At 39.4% G+C, this 26992-nt stretch overlaps 1 protein-coding gene across 1 annotated transcript in view; it reads left to right on the top strand.

Annotated features, from left to right (window-relative positions):
• The first annotated feature begins 330 nt into the window (after nucleotides 1–330).
• LOC134539646 (clavesin-2) overlaps nucleotides 331–26992 on the top strand; it is a 64576-nt gene continuing 37914 nt past the window's right edge. Inside the window, exon 1 of the mRNA XM_063381835.1 lies at nucleotides 331–416. Within this exon, the coding sequence (XP_063237905.1) occupies nucleotides 369–416 (48 nt within the window). The 5' untranslated portion in view covers nucleotides 331–368. The remainder of the gene's footprint in view (nucleotides 417–26992) is intronic.

The raw sequence follows: 26992 nt of genomic DNA on the forward strand, positions 1-26992 counted from the left end.
TTAATGTTTCGGTTTTTATCGTTAATTTCTCTAATGCCACATTGAGGATTCGTGTCATATTCTCTGATAAATCCTTATCTCTCCTTTCCCGTCCTAACCTTTTCTCTTGTTTCTCCCTTTCGCATATTAACCTTTCCTCTTGTTTCTCCGTGCACTCGCCTCGCTTATGTTTTTTAATTGGGAACCCAGCCTTAGTTTGAGTCAGGTTACGGTAGCCCAACGCAGGAAGGGGAGTGGGGATGTCGAGCCCGAGGAGGGGAAGGGGGAAGCCACGCCGGCCTACGGAGGGAGGGGGAGGGATCGGGGGACAACAGAGCGGCGTGACCCGAGAGGGACAGTGCGACACGCGCGCTGAACGAGCCCGGACCATGGCCACCCCTGACCTGATCCTCGGGAGCCCCTGGAGACAGGACGAGGTAAGGGCGCATCCTCACATCCTCACGCTAACAATCCCCGCCTGCCCAGGCGCACATACGGTGTGTACACAAGGTTGCTACAGGTATTGAAAACAGGGAAATCACCAACTATTTCTGTAAATTATTTCTTGTGACGGCAATATTAAACCGAGCATACCGCTTCCGCCGACGTTTAGGCACTTCAAAAAATACTAAAATCATTTACTAAATCACGAAATTCGGTTGATATTTTTCCCTCTTTGTGAAACCCTGGGCTTTTTACTGTAAACACAAAAAAGAAAAACTTATTTATGCGTGCTTACATACAAATTCAACAGCCTATATTCTATAGTTTTAGGTGAATCTATAGCAATTGTTTACAAACACGTGTATATTTATGAAATGGAGTTAATTTTGCTTCGGTGATTCATTCGAACGGCATATGCAACCTCTTTTTCGTCTAAAAAGCGACACCAAGTGAGCCACGGGATAATTTGTGTCTCAAGGCCAGGGAAACTTGTCGATTCAGATTCGTAAAAGCTGGACAAGTGAGGGAATTTTAAAATTTCAAGCTTGTAGCAACCCTGGTATAGCTGCAGAAATAACCACGCGATTGGAAAACTTCTCCACTACCAGAGTGGGATCTGTTTACGAAAAGCAATTAGGAATACGCTGAGGGTGGTTGAGTAGTTCTGTTTTTGTATTTCATTTTTAAAATGTATTTTTGGAAGAGTAAAAATGCCTAAAACGCGTGATTTAAGAATAATTTGTAGCCATGAAACACCCAGTAAACATTCTTTAAAGCATTCAAGGAACTTTCATCTTAATTTCTCCGCCATATAATGTATACTGTTGTCTTATGTACGACGAAAAGACTGCGCGCCAGTTCAGAGCCTTGCGCTTAGAGACGATACCACGCTAAAAGCACCAGGGAGCATCGCTCTTATCATCCCAGCTCACTGACACAGATACACCCCAGAATAGGCGGGTGTCTCAACATACTGTCGAAGCGATCTCATTAAAGACGATAAGATGGGAATGGAGTAGCAACGGAATGTATTAGGGGGGGGGGGGGGGGGAGGTAGTACCCCGACAAAACCCCTCCGACTCACGGTAACGTTCACCACTTTTTCCCACTTGCGAAAAATCCTGGTTCGAACCCGCGAGAGGAAGTTACCTGACCACTCTACCATCGTGGTATCACGAAGCGTTAGAAAGATCACCATACGTGTGCCTTGTTTATGTCGTTTCTATAGGAACGCGTACACTTCAAGGCTTTTATTATGCCACAGCTTAAAATTACTACATTTATTTTTATATTGTTGTTGCTAACAAAAACTTTCGCTTGTAATGTTTGTAAAGTACAGAATTTGTGATGTTCAATAGTTGCTGGAAACAGTAGTGCGGTATAGACAACATTAATTAGTCACCATTGAATTTTGGTTCACTAATTTGTGAAATAAATGTTTGAATGAACTTTTTATGTTTCAAAAGAGCGCTGATACAAACAAAGATAATAATTTATTTACATATTATTAAAATAATAATTTTTTGTTTAAACATAATATTTCGGTTGTCGGGCAGCATGTGAATGCACATCACTGTCAAAAGCATTCGTGACTGTAATTACAAAAAAAAAGTTTACCTGTTCCGACGAGATAGCTCGACCACCTGCGTTGACAGCAATTTGTCTCAAAGCGTGTTCAAGAAATTAATTTTTTTATTTAAAATAAAACATAATAAAATAGGTTAGCCTTGAAGTATTACTTGAATAGTGTAAGTCTTACATGTATGTATGTATGTATGTATATAAATGAAACTAGGTAGTGCCACGAACAGGTACCCGACAATATTTCAAAGGTGTGACCGGGAAAGTAAAGTCTGTCACGAAACTTTATTAAATTTGATGATTTTCTAAAATAGTACCACCAATTGTCTTCGCATCCTTCCGTCTGCGACTGTTGTAAGCAACTATGTGAGTGACTGCTGGGAGACGGGTTGCCAGTGATACTGCTAACGAGAACTGTCACACTTGAGGCAAGTCACGTGACAACTTCAGGTAAAGTCGGCGGCAGGCCTACCCCAGGACTCAGGGCTCTACGCCCCATGTCGTTCCCTGGCAATTTCCTTATTTTTCGAAACGACGAAAGCGATCGTCGTCGTGTCTTCTCGGGGTCTTCCTTCCCACGCATCCGTCCGCCTGCTGTTCCACGGAACATGTTGGACGGATTCTGGCTTATTCGTCAAACTGTATTCCTGAGGCTAATTTTACACGTGATCACTTATATAACTACTGAGAAAACAAAATATATAATTATTTAAGTCGTACATCACATTTGCTTCAGACATGAGACACGTATTTTAACTCCGAACTGTGATACAACTCCTGAAGAAACTAGATTGTCTTGACATGTGACTGTCCGTGACAGCATCCACGCGGTGTCATGTCATGCAGCTCTGGTTGCAGTCTGCCCGCGCTGGCTTGACGAGACCGCGCTCCCTGCTTCCGACACACGCCGCGCCGTCTCACACCGACGGCTTGACAACTACTTAGTTTATTCTTAAAACACCCGTGCCGGAGGTGGGACTCGAACTCACGACCTCGGCACGCCGATCCATTTATTTACTTCTTGTTATCTATTGTCCTGGCAGTTTCTTTGACTTCGACGAAAGTGTGGACAATTTGGGCGGTACAAATGCACGTCCAAGCCTTACGACTCGAATACAGAAGCCCTCGTATACCGAAAGCTTCCAACTGCACTGCGGAAGATATCATGTTAATGTTGCGCAAATTATCATAAGATATAACTTGTTTATAATATAATTGTATCTGAACACAGAAAAAAAATTCTGTACTCTCAAAAAATATTCCTTTGGAAATCAGTTGCCAAGAAATACGTAGTTTGAAATGTTACAAGAAATAGATTTGTAACGTTGTACAACACATGGGTATGGTTATTTCTGCATATGTGAAATACGTTTTTCGAGATAATGCTTAATTCAATAGGCTATTAGATTATCTTTTACGTGGTTTACAAATATTAAGCTTGTATGAAACATCAATTAAGCTTAATATTTGTAAACCCTGTAATAGATAATTGAATATTCAATTTATTTTATTTTATTTTGTTGTATCATGCTTATTAATGTGCTCAATTAATACTGGAAAGCTATTAATATCTTGGATGTTGTATACGATCAGCCAATCAAAATCGTGCCTAGCGAAAACGGAAATAACATCGTTCCGTCTCAACGATTCTTTAAAATGGCGAAGAACACGTCTAGATTGAAAGAAAAAGGTTGAGATAGCTCAGACAAAAAATAAACTTTGTTGGTGTGACATGATTTAAAACATATTTGAGGTTATCCGTCAAAATATGTTTGATGGAGAAAATTGGAAGCAATTTTTCGTCCAATACTCCCCCTCCAACTTTATTGTCAAATCCATTGGAGATAATCATTTGACAGTGTGACAGGGCCTTTACCATCGGTCACCTTCTCTGAAAACACGCGCTATCTTTTTCTCTCCCTACTGCGGTGCGTCGCGAGTGGAAATACGCCGTTGTTCCCAGTTCGGCGAAGCACTGGTGTTTCCGCGGACAACACCAGCACACTGGTCCCCACTCGCCAGGCTGCGTCCATGGCGTGCCGGCCTGCGGGTTGCATATCGTCCATCTGCGTAACAAACCGCGTGACTACAGCAACAACAACATTGTCCGTTTTTACATCAATTTTCTCGCAATTGTCCTCTCCGAGAGTTACAACCAACACATTTTCCTATGAAACACAATTTTATTACATGAAATCTCATAACAAGCGTAAAAGTTCCATTAAGTATTATATTACAGCAAGCAGTCATAAGCGTGTGTTTATTCTATCTTAGTATTATTAATACTCTCAGTGGAAAATAAAACTGAGGAGTAAGTAGTACCTAATGATGGAGTTTAAAATATCTGTTCTTTCTCTCTCCTGCAAAATTTCCATACAGGGAGTTACGAGGTTTGCTAACTGCACCGACGTCAATTATTGGCACATCCTGCCTGAGGTGTTGCGTCACACTGAATCTCATCACTAATTTATTTTATCTTATTTTTATGTGACGAAGTTAAGTCTCGCACTCAATCACATCAAATTTTACAAATAATAGAAAGATAATAAAACAGACATATATAACTAAGCTCCCCTATATAAAAACAATAACCAAATGAATTAAATGATCAAATTACTATAAGTAAAAAACACATTTTAAATGGTCTATAATAAATAAAAATTATGTTGATGTCTTACAAACTAAAAAATTAATTAAAAAAGAAATTAACATATTATTATAGACTATCACAAGCGTTGTAGTAAAACCAATTTTAAAATATTTGCACGTTCTCTAAACATCTTTCACACACATTCACGCACATTCGATCATTTGCTGCAGCTACTGGCTACATCCGCGAGTTCAATGCGCTATTATATTATAGCATAGACTCTTCAGTCCTCTGCGTTCTCAGGCATATGTCGCCTTCTCATTGGCTACCGACTCGTGAGTCGATAATTGTTTTGTTAATTTTTTCTCAATAGCTCAGAGTCCTTCAGATAAACTGATGCCCAGTCAAAATAGTAGAAAAAAGGGCAAAATGTTTTGATTTCAACATATCGCAAAATGAATCCGCGAATTTTCCCAGTGTCTACTAATAGAGACGGTTATAGTTCACAGGAAAAGTTTGACTATTTGTTAGAAATATAATGCTTGTGGTCTCATTTCCTACGTTTACTTAATCAATGGTTATGCGCGGCTAGAAGAGCACTTCTACTGCTTGAATGGGCCAATGAGAAAGCTACAGAATGCTCGTTATTTTCCTAAAAATAACTTATGTCCCGTATAAGTCTAAATAAGGAGTGAGAAAGAACTGCAATATTTTTAAGAAATTTCTCGGCAGGTAAAGGTTTTGCTCAATACAACTGCCTTTGTTGAAAGTAGGGATCAATACCGTTCGCGGATCCATATAACAACTAGTGTATATTCTTCTGTGTTCTTCAATTGACCCACGTTTGTTCCGACGCACCATAAGACCACAGACTTGACAACTTATGAAAAAATATCCTTTACACTCTACTTTCAAATCTCGAACCTTTTTTCTCGCTTCCTAGGGCCCACTCAGGCGATACACTGTAGGACCTAGAAAGGGGCACCTAGCTGTTCTACTTGCACAGTTCAGGACAAAACAGTGAGCCCCGACTCGAACACTCTTCCCTCGTAAGTGAATGAAAATATTTGTGGCAAAACAACCAACGCAAGGGAAGTAAGTATCTTGTTAAAATTTTAGAAAAGGCCCTTCAATGGAAGAAATGAGGACAAAACAAAAAAAAAAAAAAAAATCAACATGCCATGTGAGACCGAGCCTTTAGTAAAGAAAATACTCTTTTTTTTATTTGGTCGAAGGTCTCGTCGGCAGTTAGGTCACTTGGACCCATGACCGGGAACCACTCCGACAAGAGAGCACAGCGATTTCCTGTTTACCCATGGCGATCGGTTGAATGGTTTAGATGTTGATGCGCTGCAGCGCAATCTAGCGGCGAGTTACAAAAAACATGGATAGCATAAAAACATTCTCCGTGAAAAAACACTTCAATGTGCCAAACTTTCATGGCGATCGGTCAAACTGTGTCGGAGTTTATCAATTTCATGCATACATTCCAACATCCTAATATATATATAGTATAGATTAACGCATAATTTTTTTTCAACTATGGAAAATATAATCGCATATTCAATAATTCGACTTTATTTTGTTTTATTATGCTTATTGATGTGCACAGTTAATACTGGTAAGCCACTCTGGGGACGGTTTATAAATAACTTTAACTATTGGAGGTACTGGGACAACACAGAGCATAAATTTCCGGTTAAGTATCCGAACCCAGTATTACAGCTAACGCTATTTTGTAGTGATACACAGTTATTTTCATGTAAATGTACAAATGTACTAATATCTGGAATTTTATCATAAAGTTCCATTTACAAAAATAAAAAAATATATTATTGTCATGCCCCAAACATTTGGGAAATAAGGATCGCAAGCTTTTCGCGGCCGTTTTGTGAAGTGGCTTGGCTCGTGAGTGCTAGGCCGGCCACACACGCTCCGGTTTTCCTCAGAGGTCTGCCTCAAGGTGCATGACCTTAAGGTAGACCGGAGTGTGTGTATGTTATTGTACCTTGAGGTTTCCTGGAAAGAGGCGACCGGAGTGAAAATCGAAAATACCTTCCTCGCCTCAAGGTACGCCCCTTCCTCACACGTTTCCGGTGCGTGTGGACCACAGATGAGGCAGACCTTGAGGCGACCTGTCAGTGACTCCCCCTACATCCGCGAGTGAGGTTAGTCCGAATACTTGTCTTCTCGAACACGCCAAGTATTGGAGGAATGTATTAATCTGGACAAGGAATATCCTTGCTTATGGCAAGTAAAGCGAAAAAATATCATGTTCGCGGGAAGAGGGGGGCTGCATACGGAAGATTAGTGGAAAAAATGAAAGAAATAGAGACTACTGCCAACAAAGATGTAGTAATTAAAAACAAAAAAAATGAGTAATTTTAAAAGCAACATCCGCAAAGAAGCGAAAAAAGCGAAGAATTCGAAGAAAAGTGGAAGTGTTGCCGACGAAGTTTATGAGCCGACATTGTGGTATTTCCATCTGTTTTATTTCCTGTTGGAAGTCCTATTTCCCAATTATTTGTGCCACAAGCGACAGGAGTTTCAAGTATGTATCTTCGTCCATCCTTAAGTAATGATGCCAATCTTTTGGTGCGAATCTCAGCTCATTCGACAAATTTATGTGTGAATATTTTTGTCTTTTTTTTTTAACCAGTCTTTGCACCACACTTTTCGTTTCACTTTCTGTGTCTTCATTTCCCCGTTGCTATAAGCAATCCGACAGCGAGAGCATTGTCTGTATGCGCCATAATTGCAGGTATACTACTGACACATACGCCTCAAGGTAACTCTAGGAGACCCGAACGTGTGGGCGCACCCCCCATTTCAGGTCTGCTTTGAGGCAGAGCACCTTGAGGCAGACCTCTGAGCGTGTGTGGCCGGCCCTAGTCGCAACAAAGGCGAACATTTCACCGAAGTTTCGGTCAAAATTGCAGTCACGATCTTCAGGGTACCACTTACATACTACTGTACTACTGCGTACAGTGCAGGAATGGTGCTTGACAACGTGTGATGATGATTAGTAAGTATAGATTAGAATCCCCGCCTTTTAAACAAAATCGCTTCCATTAAACACAGTCGTTTAAAACTGTTTCCACAATGCAAACACTACATTTGAATCAATTTTTGGGCGTCCAGCCAGCATGAAGCAGGCCGTAAGATGATAAAAGAAACTGCTTCGCCCGAAGGCCAAGTGATCACGCACAGGGCCCGCGCCGAAGTTTTTGAAGTGAAAACTTCTATGGGAAGGTTTGGATAGGGAGTAAATGCATGTAAGTCGTCATCGACATGGTCACGTGACGTGTAAACGATAACACTATATCTGTTCCGATTAGTATAACTTATTGCGCTTTTAAATCTTAAGTATACGATTACTGTTAGTAAAAAGTGAGTAAAATATATATTAATATTCTCATATAGATATATAGTTCGAATAACAAAGAAAACTGAGTTTTTGTAGCTATATAACCTAAAAATTAAGAAAATCATTATTTATTTTTTAATACCTACAATTACTACGCAATGCGTATTTTATAGTAATTTAAGAGTTATTTTACTAACGTGGTAAAACAAATTTGTTGTGTGATAATATGTTTTCGTAAAAATTGCGAAAAAGTCTCTGATTTTTATCAAAAAATATTTTCTTATGTTACATGATTATATTTTACGTTAGTATTTCTTATTTCAAATTATATTTCTATATTCTTAATTATATTATTACGTAATATTAATAGTTACTTCTATTATTATTATTAATTCTATCATTTGAAGTTTAGGAAAAAATTTTGTGTACATTCATTCTATTGTTATTCTCTCTAAATATCAATTTTTAATATTTTTTTAGATCCTCGATTTTGTGTGGAAAACAGAGTCTTTGTAGCAATATAACCTAAAAATTAAGAACATCATTATTTATTTTTAATAACCTACAATTACTATGCAATGCGTATTTTATAGTAATTTAGGAGTTATTTTATTATCGTGATAAAATAATTTGTTGTGTGATAATATTTTTTCATAAAAATTGCGAAAAGGTTTTCACTTCTTTCGGCAGTCCTCATGACTGCTTTGAAATTTTTTTAATTTATATTTTACTTGTTTGTCTAGTGGTCTTTTTAAAATATTTGCATTAATGGTAAAAGGAAGATTAAATTTTTATTAGCGTGTAAACTAATTGTTGGTCAAAACCAATTTCAATTCATGATTTCGTATTAGAAAAACTTACAGATAATTCATTGCCACTTATAACTACGCGATTCCGCCGGAATTTTATCGTAACCATTTATAAAACTACCCGAAGATAATTTATCAGGAAATAATATAAAAATTGTTTAAAAATGAATTAGCAAAACCATGGTTGAAATTTAAGTTCTGGATTGGATTAATATTTCGTTTGATAGAGTTAGGGGAAAGTCGCCGAAATTGAACCGTTGCCTAAATTGGACCACCCTTGTTTCTCACCACGTAAGAACATATGAAACTGTCGAGTTGGATCTACTGATAGTCTATAGCGCCCAGGTCACACCACACAACAAGCAGTGAGATTCAGCCATTGGGAGCAGTAGGATCGTCGCATTAGTGTTTCCATAGTTCGTGTTGTTATTATTGCACTACGGAACATAGGCTATTGTAGCGAATAAGAGAACGTAATTAAAGTTGCTGTAATATATTTTAAAAGTGTGTTTCATTAGCTACAAATAGCATAGTGTAAAATAATTCATGAAATTACTTTATTCTTTTAACGCCATTTTTTCACTTATGGCGACCAGTTGCCAAAGTTGGACCTAACAGTGACTCCTAAATTGGACTGGTCCAATTTAGGCAACATTTTAGATAAGCTAATATTTTCAGTCAATATAATTCGGCTGTAATATTTTTTCGTTTTGTACAGGTTTATGTTTCACAGAGGATCCGTTTTAGGCAAGTTTGACTAAATTCGCGTATGTGTTAAAACATTTATTGTTGGAGTCGTGTGTTTATGTTCCTAAGATGGCAAAAAATTGCGAGACATTTAAGAAGACTATAAAAGAAATATCACCGCTACCAAAAGTATCAAAAATTGGTGTAGTGTCTATTCGTGGAAAGGTAAAAAAAAGGGGGAAAGGCTCAAGGTGGATTCGTAATCACAAGCAGGCCCTACAAACGAGAATTGGAGCACGCGAAAGATAGACCTCAGTTGAAAAAGTTGAAGACAGGTTCACTTTTCAAGGAACACGATGATAATAGGCAACCTTCCCCTAATATCTGGAATGTTCCGCGGGAGGGCAGGGCCCCCGCAACTGCAGAGACGCGGCCTCTGGTCGCCGGCAGTTCCCCGGGGCTCGAGGCTGGTCATCCACACTCACTCGCCGAAGAACGTTGTGCGCGCAACTTTCTAACGCACCCCGGGTTTTTCCCGTGTCCGGTGACCAATGCCTGCTGCCACAGTCTGCCTTCTCTCCGGGTCTCATTGGAGAACAAGCGTGGAAGGATAGGGGTGATGTATTCCCCCCCCCCCCCAAAAAAAAAAACTGAAGTTAAGATAAAATGTGCGAGATCTCGGTGAAGTTGATGTAAGGTGAGCTGTTACAACACCCCGAATCACATTACACAAATTAAGTGATGCATGTTTACAATGGTAATGTAATTGCCCCCCTTTATTTTTGTTGGCGTAAGCTAAATTTATTGAATAAAAAATATGTATCCTCATGAAATAAATTCCTTTAGCCAATAAGGGACTACATGTTTGGGTCATGTGGTTTTTGTGGTTTTTCCTTATTTTCTCATTGACTTCCTGTATTACAAAGACCCGCGAGCCAATGAAAATGTTATTCAAATGTATCCGTTCTAGGCTGTATCCAAATGATAACAAAAATTTACTTATCTGTAAAATTTTTGTAACATTGTTTTAAACATTCATCCTACCGATATTCCACAATAAGACTTGTCTAGTTATTTCCCTCCAGTAGCTCGGCATTGAACTGCGTGGAGCAACAACTCACGCTTGCTTCACCACAGCTAGTTTTGCGTGACAATCTGGACTTCAACGCGGATCGAGCTTGCTCTGACTCGCGCACACAGTCACGACTCTTAAATGTTGGCGAACCATCACGCCACCAGCAGAGCAGTGCCTAGCTCCGGGAAGGCACACTCGTCGACGAGTGTCAGCCCCGCGTGGAACATCCGCCGGACTCCGACAAGCGCGCCGTGTTCCGACCTACAGGACCCCGAGTTCCCCCGCGTCAGAACCATCTCCGGCAGTAACTGATGACTAAGTAACATCGGAACTTAACGTCTCGTCGATATCGGCATCGGGGTCATTGGCCACGACGACAAGTGGTGAGATGAGATCGGAGAACTGAAAATACCCCGAGAAAACCCACACCTTTCCGGCAACACCCACCTCGTTGCACACGGGCAAAGAGGTCCTGGTTTGACTCCAAAGGAAAATTTAACTCGAGTCATGGGACGCTACCGATACAATCTAATCAAGACGCAGAGACATTACCAGTAGATCATTATTTTTAATGTATCATAGGCTTTCGGAGCCATTGTCTGGAGTTGCTTGGCCTCTGGGCGGCTTGGCCGTGTTGAATATGAAGATTTAACCAACGTTTTGGTCGACCTTGCAGTCGACATCTTCAGGGTAACAGCTACCCGCTTCCAGAAGCCAAGCAAGTTAAGACAGATTCCGCGCGAGCCTTCGATCTCTATTAATTTAATAAAATTTAATGAAATATCCGTTAATATTCTAACCAGTGCTCTCGGTAACAATAAGGTGAAAAAAATTTAACAGCGTAAATAACATATTACGTGGGCGATATGCCAGTAAAATCGTACACGCTGGTGTGGTTGGTTCCTCAACAGGCGCCAGAGCGCGACCCTGCCGGCGGTAGCGCTGCCTTGACCATGGCCGCAACGACTCAGCCTCTTGACGCGGCCTCGGCTAAAATTAATTCATCTCCCCTCGACCTGGAGGCCAAGGAACACGCCGTGGCGCTGGGGCCTCGAAAACTTCCCAACGAGGTTCATAGCCACGTGTTTCCGAGCCCAACTCGGTAACCATGAAGCCTTGCCCACTACTGATACATAATTACGACAAATTAAGTTTTTATCCATTTCATTTTTATCTTTAGGGTAATTTCTTGCCCGAATTCAAACTTGTCTTATTAGTACATTATTTTACTATCATATTTTACACTTTTTTTTCGCAAAAAGAATGGTCGTAACATTATTTGGCGTACATTTTCGACTTTGAATAGCAAGTTTTTTTTTTTTTTTTTTTACTGAAAATCGTTGGGTGATCAATTCCATTCAGTCAACTACAACATTGCCTTAGGGTTTGTATGTACGTTGGTAAACCAAGACTGTGATTTTTCCAGTAAATTAAGTCTGAGATTAATCATACCAACTTCAGTTAGATTAGTAGGCTACGTGGGGGAAGGCAATATTTCGCGTAATGAAATCCCAACGCCCGTTAGACCGCGATGTGGTATACGCTTGCGCCAGCGGTTTCTTTCTTTGCAAAATGGCGGCCGTCCACAAGAGAAGTCATTCGTCGCCTTGTTCAACCGAGCCACCCAGGACGCGTTTGCCTCCGCAACCGACATTGGTTGTTCCAACGGCAGACATGCGCGTTTAACCGTCAGCTGGTCTCGACGTCCTATTGGTAGGGGCATGCAGATTTCGCGAAAAGATTTCGAAACTAGATGAAAGGATCTATAGGATCGTCTGTGTTTCAAGATTGGGTGAGTTACTCCCAGGTAGATATCGATTGTAACAACACCAGTCACAGTAATTCAGTGCGGAAGTAAACGCGTCCTGGGTGGCTCGGTCAAACAAGGCAGCGACTTCTCTCGCAGACGGCCGCCAATCACAAGGCAGAAACCACAGGTTCAGGTATACCTTGTTGCAGTCTAATACGTGTTCAGATCTTTTCGCGAAAAATGCCCGCCCCTGCGTATTGGCCCTCGTCCGCGCGCGAGACCGCGAGCTCGTGTGTCGCCGTGTAGCGCAGAGCCTGCTGCGCCTCGGCCTCCGCAGGGCGGCCAGTGGCGCAAGGCCGACCGCCGACGAGCGCGACTGGTACACACGAGCGCCGTGTTTTCAAGTTCACGCCGAGAAAATGGTTTGTTTGGGACGGCGTTCAGGATTGTTTTAAAAAAAAAAATTGAATAAGCAAAACATTCTCAGTTAGCCAACATGTCGGAAAAAAAAATGCAAAGATAAACAAAACCAAGGTCAAAACAAAATGCGGGATAGCCATCACTTTTGTTTCCAGCTAAAGTGCTCGGTAACGAGTTTGTATTGTATTTTGTGGTTAACAAAATTGCTTCTCAAGATCTCTTATTTGATTACAATTTTCATTTTTTTTTGTGTGTGTGATTGTAACCGCTGGAAATAGATTTACTATGGCTACTTCTAGGTTATAAATAATAGTATTAACCAAATAATTTTATTTTCGAAAACTTTCTTAGTTATTCCTGAGCCGTGACAAGCCAGAAATGTAGCTTAACATTTCTACTAATAAATAAGACAAAATAAGTTTTTTTCTTTTTAGTTTTTAGGATAATTTCTTCCCCAAATACCTACTTCTTAGAAATTTTACATCCATATTTTATATGCTAAATATTTTGTTTTCGTAGAAATAATGGTTGTAACTTTATTTGGTTATATTTACGAGTTTTGAGAGTAAATGTTTACTTAAAATCTTAAAGTGATTTATTGAATTCAGTCAGCTACAACAATACCTTAAGGATTGTACGTTGAAAAATTAGATTGTGATATTTTAAGTAAATAAAGTCTGAGCTTAGTTCTACTAAGTTAGATTAGAGTAAGATATTTTATTGATTATATATGCATATAATTACGTTGTCAAAAGTATTTTTTTCCGTAAATTTTAAATTGAAATTTAATAAATGTAACGGGCTGCGTGGCGCAGTATATGAGCAGAGCAGGGCAGCATGAAAAAAAAAAAAGCATTTGTCCGCGTCTATTGGACAGCAGTTTCGTGAGGCGGTTTAAGGCCCTGCCTTGTGCGGCGTTGGATTTTTTGTGGCGTAACCAAATACGAGGAAACATATTGCTCGATACCATGACCGCCGTGTTGGCTGAGTCTGAGTTCTGAGTCAGATTACACACACACACACACATATATATGTATACATATATTAGTCGATTAACCGTACTTCGATACGACAGTCTTCAGGCAGAACATTGACGCACTGCTCATTATAAATGCCCCTCCTTGTGGCTACGCCACTGCCGCGCTTTTAAGTGAAAACAAAATTTACTAAGTAGAATTTTCAGAATTAATTTATGAAATATTTTTTTGTCTTGGATTCGACTGTTTTCTAAGGGCCTTCAAATTGGTTTTTATTAAACCATCAATATCTGGTCAGTTTGACGGCAAAAATAATAATCACAGAAATATTGGATTAAGTTCAGAAAGTGAATGAGGCTGCCAGGAGACGAAGGAAACACAAAAAATGCAACAGCTGTTGCCATGGTAGATTATCGAAGGAACGCGGTAAAAATTTTCTTTGAAAATTTTAATTTAAAGAACCGGAGCCCATCCTCCTGGAGGATCCATGGTCCAAATTTCACAGCTGAAGGCCAATTTTTTTTTTTCCAGCGTGCTACGTGAACTACAGACGGGTAGAACTCTTGTATTTTAATAATATAGGTAAGTATATCATCCCACCAAAAGTCAAGAGGAGGTAAAGCCGTGGAGAAACAAATTGTAGGTGATTCATATCATTGGGTGATACGGCACTAAGGGCCGTATTCCAAGACACAAAAATAAGGGGTTAGGTGTTGAATATGCAATACCTGTACCCTAACCATATTCCAAGTGCACGATAGGACACGGCCAGTCCCTTATTTTTAGGGCACTGATTTTTGGTGTCCTATCTGTTGCCGATTTTATCCATAACTGTATATATATGTATATATATTTTCCTATTTAATGCACTTTAACGGAACTTTTACGATTACAATTTACCCCCCTAATATTTAAAAAAAACAGCAAACATAAATACGGCCAAAAATTCATCGTTTATTCTTGTACAACCAAAATTAAATATTTTATTTCACATTATAATTCCATAGTTTTAAAAAAATAAGCCAAAATTACGATGGATTCCACGAAGTACAACTGTTTATAGCCTCGCACAAGTCCTCGTTTATTAAAACGGCTGCCGATCTGATACCTTACAGGGATTCAGTTAGGACACGTTTTGGAATATGACCCGAGAGTTAGGGTACGGCAGTTGCCCAACAAGGCAGTGCATATGCGCTACCTTACTCAAACGTCTTGGATTACCGCCCTAATTATATCAATATTTTTTTTTCTCGAAAGATCCAGTTTCCCCGAGAAATGAAAAGAAAGCCGCAGTGGAAGAGCACAGACGTGAGAGAGACGCAGGGAGCAGGCGGCCTCCACACGCTACCTCGAGGACCTCGGCCGTGCGGGGTCCTGCTAGGACCATTCCTTCACATTTACCAGTACATGTTGTCGCCACAGATTTGTGTATGGGGGGTGTTAAGAAGCATGCCCCCCCGGCATTAAAGCGGGGGGTCCGGGGGTCCTCCCCCGGGAAAATTTAGATTTTAAGGTGTAAAATAGTGCTATTTTAGCAGTTTTCGGTACTTAAATTTAAATAATGTAATGGCAAAAATGTTATTAATTTTAATATGAAATTTGTTTGAGTGATGAGTAAGAAATTAACTAAAGATTTGGTGCTAAGAAGGGGGGGGGGGGTTGAACCCCTAACCCCCCCCCCCTGGCTACGCCCCTGCTTCTTATACGTAGAGACCTGAAAAATTCACGGATTCAATTCGTGAAATGCTGCAATTCAAATAATATTATACCTTAGCGCTGCTTCTTCCACTGGTTCACTGTTAATCTGGATTAATGAGGGCCAATTAGAGACCCTCGCTCAAAGAAGTATCGAATCACAGACACTCAGTCGAGACGACTCACAAGTCAGCAGCCAATTAACAGTTTGCATTTGCCCGAGTGTGTAGAGGATTAGTGGAGGTCATTGAACCCGCGAATTTTTCCGGTCTCTACTTATACGATTTTCGTACGGACCGGAAATCTCCACACACACTCATTTTGTGATGTAATAAAATTCAAATAATTATACCTAGAATCAGACATTTTTGGCGAGAAAAAAATATCTGAACGCATATTAGACTGCAACGAGGTATACCCGCACCAGCAGTTTCTTCATTGTGATTGGCAGCCGTCTATGAAGAGAAGACGTTGCCTTTTTTTGTTTTTACCGAGCAACTCAGGACTGTTTTCTAACAGTGGACATGTACATGAATGAAAGAAGCTCACCATTTACGAAACACAGACGATGCTACAGTGTTTTAACTCTCAGTTATTCTCGGAATCTTTTCGCGAAGCATGCATGCCCCTGATTATACTTTTGTGCTGCCTCTGTGAATCTGAAGGACTCTGGGCCAATTAGAGACACCCAATCAAAGACGTATCGATTCACAAGTTACCCAGTTGTGACGCCTCACAAGTCAGCAGCCAATGAACAGGCGACGTTTGCCCGAGTACATAGAGGACCGTGGATTCTATCCTGGAGGTTATTGAACCCGATAAATTTTCTCCCGTCTCTAACTATTTGTAAAAGGAGAGACAAACATTTATAACTAAAATGTTTGCCTGACTACGTCGTAGTCACCCACTATAAATTCTTTATCTGAGTTTCCAGAACTGATCAGCACATTCAGAATTGTATCTATAATCTTATATTCGAAATAGTTCTTCATAAAAATCACAAGACTCAACCTGGCGGTGGCATCCAGTACTAAATTCATCGTGCAAACAAACGCAATGTTTTCATATACATTTCGGCAGCATTTCTCAGTCTCTTCTATGTTTCTGCAACGTGACAGAAACTCATATTTTTTACATGTTATTTAAACCAACCTAACTTGTACGGGTTTAAAAACAGAGACGATATAAGCAGACATCCTTGTAACATGGTTAAAAACAGGAAAATGAACGAGGGATTTTTTTTTCAGTCACTTTCCTAATTGACGTTTTTAAGTGACCTGCAAAATTCGAGTTTTTACTCAGAAAAAGGCTGGAATGAATGCCATTTATACACTTGAATTGTGATTTTATTAGACCGAAGGTATTTTTTGACACGTCTCGAACAGCAACAAACCAATAACAACGTAACAAAATAAAAAATTATCCACTCACATGCAATCCGACCGAAAGATAGAATGTGTAAGCAGGCAATAGACACCCATTTTCTTGTGTAAAAGTGTTGTGAATTTCATCCTGGTACCAGAAAATAACGCAAATTTAAAATTACGAGGAACGTTGGTTACAGATTATCCAAGGACCTTCGTAAATTTACTGATTTCCTTGTAAGTTTATGGTTGTTGAATCAACAATATTAATCGTATTATTCTTAAAAAATTTCGAAAACTTTTTGAGTCTACAGCAAAAAACTTTTCTTTTCTTCTACGTGTGTGATTACCGTGTTTACAATGAAACGTACATTTCGGAAGTCGGAATCCAACGCATATTCTACGAAGATCCAGTTATCTGAGATTACGAAGAGCTAATTTGTTTATTTGAGGTTAGTTCTTCGTTTGTTGTGATTTGTAACAGTGTGATTGCTACCGCAAAGAAATTCGCTTGCCATGAATAGACCCGAGGGGCTGGACAGACGTGAGCACGCTGAATGTCCTGAGCGAGACCCGAGTCAAGACCGGCGCAGTCGGCCAGAGTCGAGTTGTTTCGGAGCACCACCGCAGCGCTGCGCTGCGGTCACGACACAGCGGGACCATCTCCCTCATCTCGTCACGCCACTACGTGCCCTCTGCGCCATCACTCAACTGTCGCACGTGCGAGTCGAGAAGGGCAGTCCGTGCAGATCACTCGCTCGAATCGTGCTCACTGGAGCATTTCGTGAATTCATTCTGTGGAAAACAGACGTGATGATACAGGCACTTGGGAAACTCCGTACGAGCACTTGACAATGAATATGGACCTGCAGGATTCGCATTATTATTTGAAAACAATTATTCTAAATTTGACTATAATTTTCATTGGATCATGGGTCTGTGACGCACCCTGAAAACACATAAGCCAATAAAGAATCAACGAAAATCTTCTTGTATATTTTATGCCAAATAATTTAACTGCTCATTAGACTGAAATAAGCGATTGTTCTATTGTAATTGGCGGCTGTCTTCAAGAGAAGCCGTTGCCGGTTTGTCCGGGACATTCAGGACCTGTATGCTTTCACAATGGATGGATGTGGTTGGTGACATGTATCTGAAATAAACCCAGACGAAGTTTCGGCACACAGCGAAAAACGCGCGGCCCTTCTCATGACTCAACGACATGGAATCCGGACAGTAGGTAGAATGAGACAGCAGCCAATGAAGGAAAGACAGTGGTTTGTTCATGTGCAAGTGTGTGGAAACTAGCCTAGTACATATCGCCGAATAACACGAGGTTTGCGTTTACCTCGAACAGAAATGACAGCTAACGAACAACTCAACAACTGTCCAATTCTATAGTACGTACAGGACCGGGGAGGCTGGTCTGCGATGGTCAGTGGTATGGCCCCTGCTTTTCGACGACTAAGACCGGTGGGTTCATTGACCTCTAAGATAGACTCCACAGTCCTCACATACTCGGCTAACACCACTTGTTCATTGGCTGCTTACTTGAGAGATGTCTAACTGTGCAGCAGGGCCGTAGCCAGGGTTATGTGAAGGAGGGGGTCCGGTTTAACCAGTACATCCTTTTTATGGGGAAGTTTTCTTTATATACGTATGAATTTAAAAACAAATTTGGTTGACGCACTAAAATCCCGGAGAATAGCGGACTGCTAGAACTCCAACGTTTACACACAGAAATTGAAGCAATGATTTGGCTTGAGGAAAGAAAACAACATTTTATAAGTTAATGTGTTTTAGTGTTTTGATACTTTTTTCTTTAGTCAATTATTTGAAAAATTCCTTAAAACAAGTCATTAATACATATACACATTTATATAAATTTTATTAAATACATGAAATACGTCAAATTTGTATTAAATCAAAGCTTACAAAACACCTGTGCAAACCGGAATTAAATATAAACTACTTGGACACAAAATTCCTGCGCTTTTGCGTGTAAAAGGCATGTTGGGCTATATTGGGAAGGATGTAGGCCTACATTATTGTAGCCCACTAGGGATAAAAAATAACCCTTCCAAAATAATATCTCAGTAACCTTGTGAGGTTAGGTTGCTACATTGTGTTATTCTGTCGAAATCCTGGAAGGGAGGGTCCATACCCCAGGACCTCTCCCCAGGCTTCTTCCCTGATTCCTGATACTTCTTCGGGTTGAGGATTTTCCTATTGGCTCGGAGTCCTCTAAACATAGATATTGGGCCAAGCCCAGAAGCAGACCACAGATTCAGGTAGTTGGAACCCGCGAGTTTCCCACGTCTCTGCACACACGTGCAACATGCCTGCAGCCACGAGTCCAGGAAGCGGCGGGTCTGTGTTGCCGAAACGTTGGCAACGCCGTCTCGCGCGCCCAATAACGACATGGACAAACGTTGCGCCGGGCCCGCTGCCTTGGAGAAGGGAGGGGAAGGAGGTTGTATGTATGATTTCACCTGCCAGGGCAATCGCGCGTGAGGAAAGACAGTCGGCACGCACTGCGAGAAACTTTCCCCGCTGTTGTCTGCAGGAAACCCACGGCCGCAATCATCCGTCCACGTCTGTCTGCCGCCACGCGCGTGTCTGCTTATCTGGTGCAGCGCTCTCCCGCTCCGAAACACGTGGGCGTGTGGTGCAGCTGTTTCAACCAGTAGAGGAATCACTAAATATTGTATAGAATTCATTAAGGTGGGTTTATATTAAAAATTGAGAATAAAAATTAAGATTTAGTCGCGTACCTAAGATATGACTTTGCACATTAACTTGTGGGATGGTTTACGATTGTCATGTAGGAGTTTTGACACTACGAGCGAATCATATGATGACTTATTTATAAAAATGGTTATATTTTATATTTTTTCTTAAGAATTATGGGAAGCACCAATCAGAGCACAATAGAATTTGTTGGCGCGAAATAATGTTTCCTCAGGGATAGCAGATATGATTTAATAATATGAAAGGAATAGGAAATACAGAGTTATTATAATAGTGTCAAGAAACGATAAGATACTTGGAAAAAGATTAAACGAAATATTAAAACATTCTCGGATAGAAGTCTTTATTTTGTTTTATAACTTAGAGAATTAACTATTGTTATGTGTTTCTGGTTAATTCTTGTTTCTATACGAGTCAATAAAATGTATTAAAATGCATATATATATATATATATATATATATATATATACAGGGGCGTAACAACTAAATTTCCAAAGGGGGGGCAATATACCTTTTTATAAAGAATCATCAATCCCCCCCCCCCCTCCTATTGAAGCGGGGGGTCCGGGGTTCCACCCCCCGGAAAATTTGCATTTCAAGGTGTAAAATGGTGCTATTTAAGCAGTTTTATTATCTAAAAGTTGATTACACAGCACTTTCTTTGCCTCTGTTTGCCCCCACTTCAAAATAGCCTTGCCCCCCCCCCCCCTTGTTGTTGCGCCCCTGCATATATATATATATAAACTGTATTGCCATTTTTGTCGTGATAAATAATATGTGTATATTACTACGACATTTAACGCGAACGACAAATATAAAACACACACAAACAAATCACTAGCCGAGTACACACACACAAAATACCAAAGATAACATTAAAATACATTAAACAAACAATTACCAAATTAAGTATATTTCTATTCACAACACAATTTTATGGTAGCTTGCAAAAGATTTTACATGCATTACAGAAAATAGTATTTATATTTTAAGTAAAATAATTGTGATTTTAATTTCTTTTTCTTACGAATTCTAAGTTACGAGCTGAAAATTTGTCATTTTTAAGTTTAATCGTAGTCATACTTTCAAATAAGCACACAACTAATTAACACTGTTATGTTAAACAAATAATCATTCGGTTGATTCCTACCTCAAATGCACTTCAAAATGCAGACGACACCTGCAGTAGTATACAATAGCCAGTCCGACTACTGGAGTCTGAATGTGGTATCGGCAACCGCCATCTTGGATTGTTACGTTACGGCAGCCATTTTGGTTTCGGAATTTAATTTTTCTTCAAAATGGCTCACAATTCCTCAAAAATAGTAAATAGTCGCTATTTCGATAGAAAACTATTCCTTTTCGAGAAACATTTTCCCATTTTTTTCTTTCAAAAATATCGGGAGGCTTCATTTTTCCTCAGAGAGGCTTTATTTTCTTCAGAGAAGCTTAATTTTTATCGCTGAAGCTTTGATTCCTTAAAATGGATCTTGACCTTAAACTTGACCGCCAACTTGACTCTATTGTTTGACCAAAAGATATGGAAAAAAGATATTTTTTAAAAATGGGTGCGTGTAGGCTACTAATGTACGCGCGCTAAAAGTTATACTTACTTGGCGTAGTAAAAAATTTATATTAATTTTGCATTTAAATAATTCTTAGAAATAAACTATTAAAAGGACGATAAATATTATAAATACGGTTGGTAAAGTACAGTCAAATAAAAAATATAAATAAATACTCGGTATTCAATATTAATATAAATATCCGTATAAAGTTATTATTTAATTCAGTAAAAGAGTTGAAAAAATATTTAATTAATAATGAAAATCAATAAATATGCTGAATGTTTATTCTAACTTTAATTTTTTATTATTTACTAAATAATAATTTATAATGCAAATAAATTATACATACGAGTACATAACCTCAAAAACACTCCAATGAAAACAGCCAGGAGACTACTAACCTTCCACAGACACTCCCTGCCAGAGACAATGGAAGCTTACAAGCAACCTGACATCGTTATACATACGGGAACATAACCTCACTTACATAAATACACTTGAAAATACACTAAAAAAGTTTTTAAACATAATTTATATTACTAATAATGACAATAAATATTTTTAAAATGAAAATGGACCAGTATTCAATATCATTCATTAAAATATAAAATTTAAAAGCACAAAATTTTTATTTTATTTTATGTACTTTTTTGTAAGTAGTTTTTTTTTTTTTTATCCTATCAAAATTTCGTTCCATGGTGCGCGTGCATCGAGAAAAATTCACTCTCATTATTTGTTCATAACGCGCCTTAAGAAGTATAACTTCAAAAATATTTATTCCAATATTTAAGAAGTTAGTCAATTACGGCCCTCGGTTCGATTTTGGTGGATGCACTTGTAAAAAAAATGGCGACATGTATTTTCTTATTAATGTCCTCAAAAAGACTGACCTTCCACCACTAATGCCAAGGAATATGTTACTTCCGTCAGTGTGACGTCTCGACGGCCATCTTAAACCCGCCATTTTTTATTCTGATAGAGTTCACTGCTACCATATCGATTCTTTTTATCCTCTAGAGTTCAGTGGTAATACTCACCAGAACATGGTAGCATTCGCCATCAGGCCGGCCATCTAGAAAATCCGTAATTGTCACCCAAAATTTTGAAAAATATTCCTAACATAATCAAAAAATCACCCATTAATATAATGATTGATTCGATAGATTTCAGTCCTTAGTTCGATCCTTGTCTATGCAATCAAGTAAATTTAGCTTAAAAATACGTTTTTTTATTACCTTTTGGCGAGTGTATTTATTTTCAGTACTAAGAACAAGAACACTATACAAGATATACAAGATAATTGCTAGACCGAATAAATATGTTATTCGATATGCCTAGAGATCATATTCGGCACACCTTTCAAAACAAGCCAAGTACCTATAAGTATAGGCTAAGTGTCTCCAAACAACGAGCCTTTTTTTCGTTACTTGTCATATCTTTCAACCAAGTCATGTACAATGTATCGAAAATGAAGGCCTTCGGGGTCGAAGATATTTGGTTTATAGGCCTCGCATTGTACATGACATGGTTGAAAGGAACGCCAAAAAGCCAAAAATAAGTCAATGTGGTTCGGAGACGCTTGGTGTATACACCAAGCACTGGTTTTCAAGAACTAAAAAAGGAAGGCCTCTTGTTTGGAGACACTTGGCCTATATGCCTGGCAATGGTCATGGTTTTTTTGAAAAGAGTATTAAGTATCGACGAAGAAGGCGTTATGGTTCGGAGACGTTTGGTCTATATGCATGTGGTTGGCACTCTAGTCGTCATAAGGTGCGCCAAATATTACCTCTAGGTAGGCATAGTGATATCGCGTAACATATTTATTCAGTCGAGCAGTTATCATGTACAGTGTCATGTTCGTAGTAATGAAGATAAATACACTCGCCAAAAGGTAATGGGAAAAATAATTTGATAAGTATTCTTTTTAATTACTTGTTTGGGTCGAATAAGTTTCAACCAAGGACTGAAATCGATCGAATCAATCATTATATTAATAGCAGATATTTTTGATTAATTTTTTAAAAACTTTTCCACACATTTTGGCTAATAGTTTCAGATTTTCAATATGGCAGACAAATAGAGATCAGCGGCTAGTAGGTAGGGAATTTTAGCCGCTTTGGTGGATTTCGTCATATTTTATTAAATAAGTAATTTTAACCTAAAAACATTTTTTTGCATCGTCCCAGGATTGAACCAAATATTGAAATAGATCAAATCTCATTACGTTAATAGATTATATTTTAATGATTGTAGTAATATTTTTTTCAAAATTTGTGTACGATAATTACGGATTTTCAAGATGGCAGGCCAGATGGCGAATACTACGATGTTCTGGTGATTGATACTACTGCACTTTCGCGGGTAAAAATAAATCAACATTGCAGCAGAAAACTCTAGCAGATGTGAAAAAATGGCGAATCCAAGATGGCCGTCATGATGTTACAATGAACGAAGTGATTTATTTCTTGGCATTAGTTGTGGGAGGTCAGTCTTTTTGAGGACATCAATGAAGAAGGAACTGTCGCCATTTTTTTACAAGGGCATCCACCGGAATCGAAACGAGGGCCGAAACTAACTAACTTCTGAAATATTTGAAATAAATATTTTTTAATTAATTTTTGTAAATTTTTTTCGAAATTTTTAGTAAAAAAAAAAGAGTGCTAAGTTTACAGTCAAGGTAAAGGTCATATCCAGATGCTTGATTTTTGCCATTTTAAGGAATCTAGACCACAACGAGGAAAGTGAAGCCTCTATGAGGAAAAAGAAGTCTCCGGAATTTTTTTTAAAAAAAATGGGAAATTTCCCTTCGAAAAGCGAATTTTTCCGCCCGAAATATGGTAATTTTTAGTATTTTTGAATAATTTTAGTCGGTTTTTGAGGAATAAAGGAAAATTTCGACAAAAAATAGTCACCGTGACATCACAATTCAAGATGGTGGACACCATCACCGACGCCACTCTCTGACTCTAGTAACGGGACTGGCTAGTTAAATCAGAATTTTGATACATATTGGTAAAAATTCACACACCTGACGTTCAAAATTAGACGATGATGACCGTCTACATATGGTATAGAAAAATAAAACTATTCCCATCCGCCTATATTCGAGAGGTTTTAAAAAATTAATAAATAATCACAAACACACACACACAACCCACACACACATACACACTGAAATTGGTCGCGGCTCGGGTGGGCGTGGATGAGGAGATTGCTTGCGCTTTTTCTTTATTAGACGCGTGACGCACTCCTCCTCGCCCGCCCGAGCCGCGACCAATCGCAGCGCTCTGAGGGGAGCGGTGCCGAGTGAGCCTAGGGTTTGGAAACACGCTTCCGGGCGTAGACTCGCTCAGTCGCTGAACGCACTGCACGAGTTTCCCAGCAGTCCTCCACGCCAGCGCACATGGCACCTCTTCTTCTGGAACTTCCCAGACAATGTAGGTATGGGGTTGTTAACATCCGTCAAATCTTTAAGAGTATAACGAAAAACATTTTACAGCATAATCATGCACCTGCTGCGAAGTTCATGATCGATATTTTGAACAACGACCAGGAGTCAAAAAAAAATATTTATTTCATCAGTTTAACAACTGCCGACCCATCACTGACCCTCCAGGCAGAGTGTTTAAATACATTTGGTTGCGTATACCAATATTTTTCTTTATCTCCCGTTTCTTTTATAAAATTGCTGTATACGAAGTAAAATATTGTTAAAGTTTCTAAAAATAATATGGAGGTTATTAATCTTTTGAAGTATAGGAAATTAACTTTACACATGTAGTTGGTTTCCTATAAAGTAAAGTAATTTTCTGAAAACCTATTGGTGAAAAACCACAGATTCTAGGAAAATATATTTTCCCAGTGTGTAGATAAATTTCAATGTATTACAATTAAATCAATTGACATTACGAGCAAAAAATCAAAGTAAAAAGTAAATCAAAGTGAAAAATGTGTTTTGTACCCAAAATGCCATTATTTATGTCTCGAAAAGAACTTAAACTAACGATTTTAAAGAACATTCACGTCTAAATTATTGTAGCAGTTTTCAAGTCAATATTTTTAACACAATTAATAACAGTATCACTATACTTAATGTAGAGCGAATTCCTTCTGCTCTACAACATTTTTTGTTGCCCTAAAGAAATGCTGCTTCGTAGGTTATGCAGTCAAAACTTTCTTCCTCAAGGAGGACCAAGTAGAAGAATGGTGGCCGTAATGTGCATTATAAACAGAGACTTTCCCGTGGCAGGAGGATGCGATAGTCCCGCGCATGAGGACCCGGTAGTCCCGCGAAGGAGGTCCCGGTAGTCGCGCGCAGGGAGACCCGGTAGTCCTACTCAGTAGGACCCGTAGTCCCGCGTAGGAGGATCGGAGAACAGAGCTCGTGTCTCTACCAAAAAAAGGGCACTTAAAAGGAGTTCCGCTCGCCTAATTGCACGTCGCCGCGCTGGCCAGACACGACGAGCAGAACACAAGTATTTGCCCCTCGAGCGCGCTTAGGGGGCCGACTCGAACAGGAACTTCACTGCGAGCAACATGGAGGTGGCGTCTCTTCTACAGTTGAAGTCACTCAGGTTTATGGTGGTAAGAAGTAAGTGATTGGGCGTGTGCAATTCTCGCCTTGATAATAATTGAAGTCAAAATGAGAACAACCCCCCTTCCAACCGGATAGTAAAACATGCTTTGATTACAATTATGTTAACGCTTATTACTTCAGATTTGTTTCTAACACTTTTGTTTAACTATAATCACATAATTATGGCATTTTTTATAATTATTTCAAAGGAGTTCCTTTCACGCTACTAAACAAACTCCTAGTATTATATTTTATGCAGCTACAGAGTGTTTAACTAACCAATTGCTAGGCATAAAGATTTAAACTTTATAACAAACACCCACGCCGAAGACTAATACCTCCATGCTCTAGTAAAATGAAATAAATTAATAAAGAAACTCATTGAAAAACTAGAAACAAAAAAAATCTTTCAATCATCACCACATCCTTGTGAGGATACAATGTGGCGGCAGTTAATCTCCTTGTTGAAAATCAGACAAAGCCGGGGTTAAGTATTTTTTCAAGTATTTTTCGTTTTTAATAGAGCCGATTCATAGTTGTTTAAAATTTATGTTTAGTAATCGAATGATTCGACAGACGAAGTAGCGACCATGCTGCTCTCTGCGCGTGATGGTGGCAAGTTACTTTTACAATTCCGGCAGCGAATTCTACTGGCTGGTGCGGAAAGTACGTGTGATTCGCGTCCAGAAATGTACTTGAAAACACATTATGCATATGTTTACCACGCTCGGCTTTATTATAAGTGTACTTGTAACATGAGAACACATGAAAATGCTCGTTACCGAGGTTAGGTATCGATAGGGGCAGGCATGTTTCGTGAAAAAAATCTGAACGCCTATTAGACTGCAACAAGGTATACCCGCAGCAGCGGTTTATTCCTTGTGATTGGCGGCCGTCTGCGAGAGAAGTCGTTGCCTTATTTCACCGAGCCACTCAGCACGCGTTTGCTTCCGCACTGAATTACTGTGATTGGTGTTGTAACACTGAACATGCACCTGAAAGAAATTCACCCAATCACGAAACACAGACGATGCTACAGTGCTTTAACTTTCAGCTACTCTTAGAATCTGTTCACGAAATGTGCATGGCCCTAGATATCACACATCACTGGCGAGCACTGAAAGACTCGCTCACCCCCCCCCCCCCCCCACACACACACACCAAGTTAAACTCTGAATACTCGTTTGTTACCGCCAAGTCTTTCAATTGGGTCACAGTTGTGTCGACACGCCCCGAGGTAGTGTAGTCCAATAACGAACCACCGGAGACTGAACTGTTGTTCTTTCGAGTACAGTGGAGAGACTTGAACCATGCACTTTTCTCAAAAAGGAATTCTAGAGCAGCTGTGTGTTAGAGCTT

Source organism: Bacillus rossius, chromosome 1, assembly GCF_032445375.1.
Source record: "Bacillus rossius redtenbacheri isolate Brsri chromosome 1, Brsri_v3, whole genome shotgun sequence".
Taxonomy (NCBI): domain Eukaryota; kingdom Metazoa; phylum Arthropoda; class Insecta; order Phasmatodea; family Bacillidae; genus Bacillus; species Bacillus rossius.